Below are 10,106 nucleotides of genomic sequence, written 5' to 3'. Positions count from 1 at the left end.
GGGACGTTGTGTATTACAAGCATTTTTTCTTCTTCACAAAGGCTTCATTAGCCACTCATTAACTTTGAGAGTTTAAAATAAAAATGTATTAGAACAGTCACCTCTGCTGAAATACCCAAAGATCAGCTGAACACTGAAAAAATAATTGTGTGATGAAATATAAATTCTGCATGAAAGTTATTTTTGTTGAAGTATCATTAAAATCTGTTCCTTGAAAGTCTAAAAGAATGCTTACTTTCAAAAAGCTTACTCTAAATACAAATTTGCTAGAAAAAACATTTCCATACAGAATTCCATGTTACACAATGAAAGCCTAGATCCTCCTTGGAGATTCAGTTCAGAAACCTGCACACACATCACACCACAGATGAACATTGTGCCTTCTCTGAGGAGAGCTTCTGTTGATCTACAGTGTCTTTCCTACTGGTATAAATCACAGCTGTACCAAGAGTCTCTTTCAGGACATGTTGCAAGTCTGCTACCCAACACTCTGAACTTTCCTTATGATTCTCACATCTTCAGGGCCTGTTATTCTCTATATGCTACCAGCCCACCTTAAAGTTACAGAGAGCTGCCCGATATTCTCTGTTAAAAGTAAAGTTCAGTTTGTTTTCTGTTCAGGGCAGTGTAGTTCTAAAGCTAAATTATGGTAAATGGCAATTATTTCAACCCTGTAAAACGCACTGCATTTCTATCAGCATATGTGCTTACCTACAGAAAGCAAAATACCTGAAATAATAGCCACTAAAAGGGGAGGGGGCAGGGAACAGAAAAAGGGGAAAGATTTCTATATATCATGGCTTAACCCAGCTGGTGGCTCAGCACAATAGTCGTTTGCTCACTGCCCCACTTCCCACTGGGATGGAGGAGAGAATCTCATGGCTTAAGACAAAACTCTTTACTTGGATAGCAAAGAGAAAAGTCAATGTGACTATATATATGTATTCAATAAGTGCTGCACAAGCAATTGCTTACCACCCAATGACCAATGCCTGGCTAGCCCCCCTCAGGTAGCAGAAGAGAGGGAGATGGACTCCCATCCACTTCAAAACTCCTTCAACTTGATGTCACGGGGCATGGAATATCCCCTTGGCCAGGTTAAGTCAGCTGTCCTAATTCTGTTCCATCCCAGCTCCTTAGGCCCAGAGCAAATGGCCTTAGCTCTGTACAACTCTGCTTAGCAGCAACCATAAACATTAGCGCGTTATCAACGCTGGTTTTGACTTTCTCCTAGAATCAAAACATACAATAATAACAGGCCCAGCTCAATCTAAGATATTCCAGCTAAAACTAAGATACCATAGAGGGTTGTTTGCATGTTTTCATTCACAGCTTCTCCATTAAAAAAAGCCTTATTCTCTTATACTTTCTGATCTCTTTCCCAATTTCACTTAGGATTGGGAGGTTCATTTCTTCATAGAAAAATAGCATCTCAGTTCCCAGATGCACACAGCACATATCTTTGAAAAATATTACAAGTGACTACATAATATCTGGAAAAACATTTTTAATGCCTCATCATAATTATAATTAAAAATTTGTCAAAACAACATTCTCCTTTCCTCATCTCTTGCGTCTTCCCTACTTATTAGAGTTGTCACGCCTGCAAACAGAGGAAGCAGCAGAGGACACCTTGAAGAGCCCAGCTCTTGTCTATGCTTTACTTTTCTGCTTTATGGAATCGTATTTGACAAGTCCATCTTCTCACCTAAGGAAATCTGACACACCTGTTTCAAGACCCAGCAATGCAACCCCAAACCATACCAATGGAAGTGCTCATTAGAGCCACCAGGAATTCCTTTTAATTACTGCCAGACTCCCTGTGATCCTCCCTTGCAATTAAGTAAGAGGGAAAAGCAGAGAATCACAGAATGGCCTGTGTTGAAAAGGACCTCAAAGATCATCTGGTTTCAACCCCCCTGCCATGGGCAGGGTCACCAACCACTAGACTAGGCTGGCCAGAGCCACATCCAGCCTGGCCTTGAATCCCCCCAGGGATGGGGCATCCACAGCCTCTCTGGGCAATGTGAGAAACCCTATCATTAAGGGCTGACACAGCTGTTAACAGCCTGCCTGAGGAAACAAGGATCCTATCTGTATCCTATCTGTACTCCATAAAAAACACTGATCCAGCTATAAGTTACCAATCTAGATATAAAAATAACAGAAGCAAGACAAAGCAACTTTATGAAAAACTTTAACCTGCAATTTTACAATCCTAAAAGCATGCAGTAAAGCTGCTGCACCATCTTGTAAATGAAGCCATAAGGGTAACTAATGTTTGTGCTCCCCCTACAGGCTCTGTCCTCAAAACACAGCTGGGCATCTACGCCTGCCTAAACCACAAAAAGGGGTTTCTGAACAATAATCATAGTAACACACCCAGGGTTTCATCTGTTCCAAAAAAAAAAAAAAAAAAAAAGGAAACCACATTTCATCACAACCAGACTGAGGATACACTTGTGAGAAAAACCTAGGAAAAAGCCTATATATATATATATATATATTTTTTTTAAAGAAGTCATAATAATATTAATTTGGTAACATTAATCAGCCTCAACTTTTTATGTTAATAAATAATAATATAGATCCCTTTAAGAGCATTGTGGGATCCTGAGAACCTTTAAGTTTGTCAGTCTTTCCCACAATGCACAATAGAACAAACAACAAGATTTCAGCACAACTGTTTGTTATCGTCAGGCTGGCAGAAATGGTTATTTTCACATGCAGCTAGATTATCTTTTTTGGGACAGTACCCTAGACTAACTTCACACTGCCTGCTGCCAAAGTTTACATACTGTAATCTCCTTGCAGCTTTCCTGGCCCGACAACTTTAGCTACATACGTAAGCATGAACACTTCTACTTTGCTGCCTTCCCTTACAAGCTACCTTTTCCCATTAGGGGAGGAGGTGGAAGCAAAGACTGGAAATCGTCACATCAGGAAGGCTTAAAAATGCACTCTTAAAAAAAAAAAGTAATAATCACATAATTCATGTTTACTATATAAAAAAACTTCAAATAAGACAAAAGCATTTTATTTAAACAGATGTTATTAAATTCAACTAACAGTAGTTGGTTAATTTACTAAAAAAAATAAGCAGTAACAACAAACTGAACTAAGCTTTTAAGGCCTGGACATTGTGATACTGTACGCAGGTATCAGTTCTTCTCATTGTGTAAATTAAATCTCTCAGTTCAGACTAAAATAGACATTCACATTTTCTCCATACGCTATGACCAAAAACACTCTTAACAACTGTTAAAAATGTTTTCTTATTAGCCTCTTACTGTATCCAGCTTCAAGAAGAGATGCTGGTCTCATGTGAACCAGCAGACTGAATCTAAGCAAACAGATGTCAGAAGAAAATCGCTGGCAGTCAAATGATACTAAGACACATGCAGCAGCAACCCCAATATGCATTTAAAACCACCACCACCTGGTTAAGAGGACTTGAATTTCCTTTTGTGTTTTATTAAAATCTGTATGAAAGGCATTGTTCTTCACATATAACACAAGATGCCACACGATGGCAGCAAACACCAAGCTTTAGCCTTACCTGCACAGGCTCTTCACCTCCTGGCCTAAAGTCTTCAAGCTGCTGTACGTGCCATGAAGCTACACCATAGGGCTCTTCTGCAGTCCTGCAGTCCAGGGGATTTGCCCGTAACTGTTCTTTAAGCCACATTTGAGTCCTCACTGCTGGCTGTATGGGAGCTCCACTCACAGCCTGTTGTCCCAAGGTTGCATATCTCTGTCCAAAAGCTTCACAACTGGCTGCTGCAGGTTTGCTTTCGGGTAAGGCACTGTAGTTCAAGTCTAAGGCATGTCTCCTACTCGAGGAATCTAAAACAAAGTCATCTTTGTTGCACGTTTCAAATTTGTATTTGCAGTCCAGTAGAGAAGATCGTTTTTTCCCTATTTCCTTGTCCTCAATCTTTAGCAGCTCCATGCTGTCATGCAAACAGTTTGGCCCATTTGTCCTCAACGGCGGTGACACAGCTTTGTCTGTACCAGCTCTCGAGTCCACTGAATGACTACTGCCATCCTGGCTGAATGTGTTTGGTGAGCTGAGCTTAGACAAGGAGGACCATTTTCTTACAGGTCTTGCAGCTTTCATGTCAAGAGAATTGTCTAGGGCATCTGGATTTCTGCCTCCTCCTGACCGTACAAAGCTTGTACTCCATTTAGAGCCATCAGACTTGAAAGCTTCCCTGTGTTTGGAAAGTGAAGGGCTGGCATTAGACGGCATCACATGGGCAGTGGGAATAGAAACCAGTGACCGGCTGGGCTTAAACGAGGATGTACCACTTGAAGTTGAATGATCTGGGAAGAAAGATTTATTACGTAAGTACAGTACAAAATGAATACTAACAGCACCCAGAGGGCAAAACAGCAACCCCAAGGTGAAATGCAAAAATAGAAGGAAATGAGTTTCTGGACAAAACGGGGTCTTCTGAACCATTCAGAATTTCAATATGCTTTCATTCTCAAAATGAGAGCTTTTGCAGAGAACTGCACTAAGAAGGTGGTAAGAGCAGCTCCAGATACATGTATCAGGCTGTGGGCAGAATGCAGTGTTTACTTCCCACCTTCAACATGCAAGGCAAGGCTTCTTCCTCTCCCTATATAACTTAAAGTAGTTTTAATGACACAAATGATAAAGGCAACCCAATTTAGGAGCTCCCTGATTTGTTCCTCTTCCAACACCCCTCCTCTCCTACTTTGAGGGAACACAATTCACTGAATGCACTTTGTAAAACTGAAGTGTTGAGACAAGGCAGATAAATGACAGCCTCTGCACAGTACTACTGCATCCCTTTCAGATTTCACTATTTTCAAACTACATTTCATCAGGTGATTTGATTTAAAAAAAAAAAAAGATTCTGAAAAAAAAATATTATGTTCCTTTTAGCTTTTGTATTATTTACAAATCCAAACAGGACACAACATAGGAACTGTGTTTAGCATAGTTTATTAAATTTATCCCCAAAGTGAAATACCAAGAACAGAGAAATAAGTAAGATGATGCTCAAGAAGTGACAGAAGAACAAAGATGACCAAGGTAAAGGAGAGGTGACTGAGGACAGCCTGAGACCTCTCACATCCCCAGCAACAGGTGCTTCACATCACAGAACATGGACAACCAGAAATAAGCGCCTAATCCTCTCATTAGAGGATCATCTCCCACCACGTCACATGGATATACCTTACCCAAGCTCATATTGCTTATTAGGTCTAAAGTAGATAAGATAATGAAAGAGCTAATTTATTTATTCTTTTGGAATCCTTTTTGCTCAGAGCACGGCAGATACAATCCCAATACTTCTCTTAAACCACACACACACACGCACGCACACACAAATCAACTACGTGCTCCGAAATTACAGCTAGGCTACCCAGCTTGATGGCTGCAGTAGGTTAGTACCATCTGGCAAAAAGCTGGAACAAGTTATTAATTGGGTGTGCTTTCTAATACACCATGTCACAGACAGGAAGACCAGCACTTCTACGTATCAAAATCAAAATTCCTTACACCCAGCTTGGATACTCCTCCTTCTCTGGGACAAGACTTTCTCACTCAGTGCACTTGCATCACAACATAAAATATTGCAGCAATAAGGGCGCACTCCTCATCTCAGAGAAAAATACATTATATTCCACAAAATACACAGTTCCTTGACTGATACTGGGTTCTTACATACACATCTGACTCCTAAAGCAGCCAAGGCAACTAAGGAGATGAAAATCCTTGCTAAAGCCTTCATAACAGCCCCACCGTAAGTTCTCTCATTTTAAAGAGAAAGCTTATACCATGTTATCTCTCACCGCTACCCAGCTGTATGTTTTCACAGCAGTTACAGAATGTGGCCGTCTTTAAGACTTGCCCAGAATTGTCAGATGTGGTTGAAATGGACCAACAGATGAATAGTACTACTACCAACTTTGCTACTTGAAGCACAACGTTGATAACAAATGTGAGACACCACTACATGCATGACCAAAGCCCTTCCTTTCTCCCTGCACTTCATTCTTAGAATTCTGTATTACAGAGAAACATCTTCCCTGGCTGTTTCCTGCCTTGACACTGCTCAAGAAGTGGGACACAGCAAACAAGAGAGAATGCTATCCGATCCATGTAGAATTGAAGGAATCGTGGTTCTCTGGCCAAACAGCTGTCACAGCAGCAGAGACAGTGATACACAACACCAAGTACCTAAAGCTGCGATGTGCCCACCACATGTAGCCAATCTGCCTCCATCAGGCGCAGAGAGTGTTACGATACAGAAAGACCTCTTCGACGGTGGAGATCTATACTTTCTATATTTTAGGATATGCTGATTTCTACGAGTAGGAACGTCACATCTGCAAGAGAATGGCAAGAACTGAAACCAAACCTGTATGCTTATATGGGTTCAAATACAGTTTTGTAACAAGATTACTGTAGTATTCAATATAGAGTTTTTGGTCTGAAATACAGATAATGCAGTCTAGATACCAGCTTCAAACTACAATTAAAACCAATAATAATCAGAAATATATGCATTCCTTCACCTATTTTTACTGGTGCAATGAGCTACTCCTATATAGAAAACTTTACTTTGCCTTCTTCTACTCTAGATTTGAAGTCCCGAATTAGATCTAAACTTGTTCTCCTCAATTAATTCTCAACTCTACAAGCAGCCTCAAACTTGCAATACAGCATGTACATCCACCAACAGCAGTTGGACATATCTGACAATTTGTCTCAAAGTGAAACCTAGCAATTTTGCTTTCAAGCTGCCCTAATTGGTCTTCCCATTAACTCTCACCAAAACATATGAGAAAATTCACACATTTTCTTAGAGCATATTGCTTCAGTCTGCCTTGACTGCAGGCTCAGAATACAGACCAGTTCCTTACAGCTAAAACATGTCCTCGTGGTATAAAAAAAAATTTCAGAAATGCCATAGCAAAGCTTAGAAGATGTAATTACTCCTGCAGGCATAGCAATAAGTTTACAGAGTCACTGAATGGCTGAGATAGGAAGTGACCTCTGGATGCCATCTGTTCCAACCCTTGCTCAAACAGGACACCCAGACAGGGGTGCCCAAGAAGCTGTCCAGACAAGTTATGAAGATCTCCAAGAAGGAGACTCCACAGCCTCTCTGGGCAACATGTGCCAGTGTTATGTGACTCCCACAGTAAGAAAAGTTCAAAAATGAAAAGTTCCTTCTCACCAAATTGTGCCAAAGATGACATTAAGCAATCAGATTTTTCCCTCTCATATGATAGAACTGTAGAATATCCTGAGCTGGAAGGGACCCACAAGGATCATCAATTCAAACTCTTGGCTCCACACAGGATGATCCAAAATTCAAAGCATGTTTTGGAACGTGTTGTCCAAGAATAAGCAAAGGGAGTTATGAATGAACTACTACTCTCTCCTCAGTGTGGTTCAGCTTTTGCTGCATCAAGCTGGTCTTTAAGACTGCAAATGAACTCAAACATGACTTGTATACATCAAGAATCTATCTTTCAATGCTTAAGATTGTTCTCATCAAGGAAAACCTGAGGAGATGGGAGGAAAAAAAAAAAATCAAGTTGCTACTGGTTTCCCTTTGAATATCATCAAGATCAAAAATCAAAACTTGCTTCTCAATCATATCAGTACCTTTTTGTATCTACCACAAAGCTCCCTAGGCCACCCATCGAACTGGCATCACATTTTAACCTTCGATACAATAGATCCCAAATCACAGAAATGAGTATTTTAGAAATGTGTTTTACAAGACTTCTACCACACAGTAGCAGAAGATGGAATCAGAAGTGAATAACATTTCATACGGCTTTCCTACTACCATGTGTTATACCTCTTCATTATCTTATTTCTGTATCTGGCATAAAAAAAAAAAATAATGCAAGAGAATCAATTTTGATTTTCCAAAAAAAAAACTAAACCACAGAAATTTCATTTAAGTGGGGGCAAGCACAGCACAGACTTTCTTCTAGAAGAGGAAGAAAAAAAATAAAGATAAAAAAATTAAAATCAGCCTTCCAGCTTAATCGACTCTTTCTATTTATTTACATTCTCCTATGTTTTTTCTTCTTTTTGTTGGTGGTTTTTGCTTTAAAACATCATTAGTTCCATCCACATATACCAGACTTAGAAAATCTCCGATTCTCAGGTTAGATTCATAACACAATCACACAGCTACTTCAAATCCTTATCAGATGCCCCAGTGGTCAGTCATAATGCAAGAGAGGTAGAAAACGTTTACTGTAACCCTGAAAGCCTTCCCTGGCTGCAAAATGAAATCAGCACTCCACAAATACCCATCTGCAAGATATACTTCTATATCTAACAGTTTTTTTCATTTCTCCCAGTATATTATCAAACGATCAGCTAGCACAGTTGCCCAATACTAATCAAAACCAAAATGCTTATGATGCTTATGTTGATGGGATGCATGTGTATCTAATACCACTGGAAACAAAGACCTGCCTTGTATGAAGGACTTTGAAATTTGATATTTTATCCAGGCTATAATTAGAAAACTCTGACCATGGAGAATAATGCCACTATTAGAAACAGATGACGTTCTCTTCCTTTTTGCTTTGCTCCCTACCCCCTAAACACTGACGTAGACTACCCCAATCCAGGCAAATAAACTAAAATATCATTAATTGAGTAGAAGGCAGACGGGGGACGCCAAACCACTATTGTAAATATTCACTTGAATCCGACTAAGCTTCAGTGTAAGAAAGTTCTTATGTTTGTTACAGGATGTTTGCCAAATTATTCCCTGCGGTGTAACTTAACTGCACGTACTCCAGCAGCAAGCCAGAGCAAATCCAATGTCCAGGATACAACAATGATATAGCCACAAGTTTTCTGTACCACGAGAGCATGTGGCTGCCGCCTGGAAATCTTTTCCACAACAGCTGTTTTCACTGCTTTCAATAGTGAGAGCATCTAAAGTCTCTTGGAAGTTGGTAAAAAACAAACAAACAAACAAAAAACCACCAAAACACACAACACAAAGACATCATGGGATGACATACCATGCAAAGCAAGCTTTATGCTACACCTGTGTTCCCACTACCTACCCACTTAAATACTGGGCTAACCTGACTGCAGCATAGACAATCAGCTGAGCCAAGCACAGGACCTCAACATGGATGGGCATCTGGCCAGCCCTAACCAGAAGTTAAGGGACTGATTCATCACCCCCTGGAAGCAAAAGGGTGCCTTTCCAGGCAACAGTAGCCAGTCACTGGAACGGGCTGATTTGTTTGCTTTTGTCTGGGTTTTCTCCCCCCCCCCTGCACAGAAATCATCACCATTCTCCTCACAAACGCCACTCATACTATATTTTCATACAGTAAACTTGAAATAAGAGCTGCATGAATGGAGGAAGTCTCTGAAAATAAATCTCTTTCAAAGAACAAATAAACACAGGCATGTGTCACAGAAAGCTGTGTCAAATGGAAGCTCTGCAGACCAGAGAGAAATGTTCAGGCATTTGATAAGTTCTGAATGAGAGAGTGGACCTGAAATTCTCATATATAAGCAAATCATGTTTGGGAAGTGAAGTGCTGGGAGTGAACAGCCAGAAAGAAGAAAACCAACAAGAAAAAAAAACATACTGCAGGTAAAATATAATTTAACATATTAATTACATTAATCAGTATTAAAGTAATACTGATTTACAATACTAGTATGTTAAATACTAAAACACTTACTGTCAGAAAGCCAAGTTGCCTGTGTCACATTTAGGTCTGCAGAGCAAAAGCAGGTGTGTAGTGTTCAGAATCAAGTTCGCTTGATAGTACTGGAAAGAAGTAGGAAGTTTACTGGCTCCTAACACTATCAGTTACTACAGTGGCACAACACTTCTGTTTTACAGAAGTGTATAGCAAACTCAGAGCCAATTCTTCTACACTGAATCAATCAACAGGATTTTTTTTTTTTTAAGTAGGATTTGTTGTAATTTACTGTCACATACTACAAGTTGCACCTAAAAACTTGCTACTTCTATAACCCTTCTGGCAGACTCATCACCTCTTTGGTGAGCAATAGAGAAGGTAAAATAGCAGAAATCCCACTTAATACATCAAGTGAG

The 10,106-nt window shown here is 39.9% G+C and overlaps 1 protein-coding gene across 5 annotated transcripts in view; it reads right to left on the bottom strand.

Moving 5' to 3' along the window:
• Nucleotides 1–10,106, bottom strand: part of CEP85L (centrosomal protein 85 like) — a 146,351-nt gene that overhangs the window by 71,263 nt on the left and 64,982 nt on the right. For all 5 annotated transcript variants that reach the window (XM_004940276.5, XM_040697570.2, XM_004940277.5 and 2 more), the window contains exon 3: nt 3,560–4,326. In XM_004940276.5, the coding sequence (XP_004940333.1) occupies nt 3,560–4,326 (767 nt within the window). The remainder of the gene's footprint in view (nt 1–3,559; nt 4,327–10,106) is intronic.

This window comes from Gallus gallus, chromosome 3, assembly GCF_016699485.2.
Source record: "Gallus gallus isolate bGalGal1 chromosome 3, bGalGal1.mat.broiler.GRCg7b, whole genome shotgun sequence".
Taxonomy (NCBI): Eukaryota; Metazoa; Chordata; class Aves; order Galliformes; family Phasianidae; genus Gallus; species Gallus gallus.
Note: the sequence above shows the minus strand (reverse complement) of the source record. Positions and strands in the feature narration are given on the sequence as shown.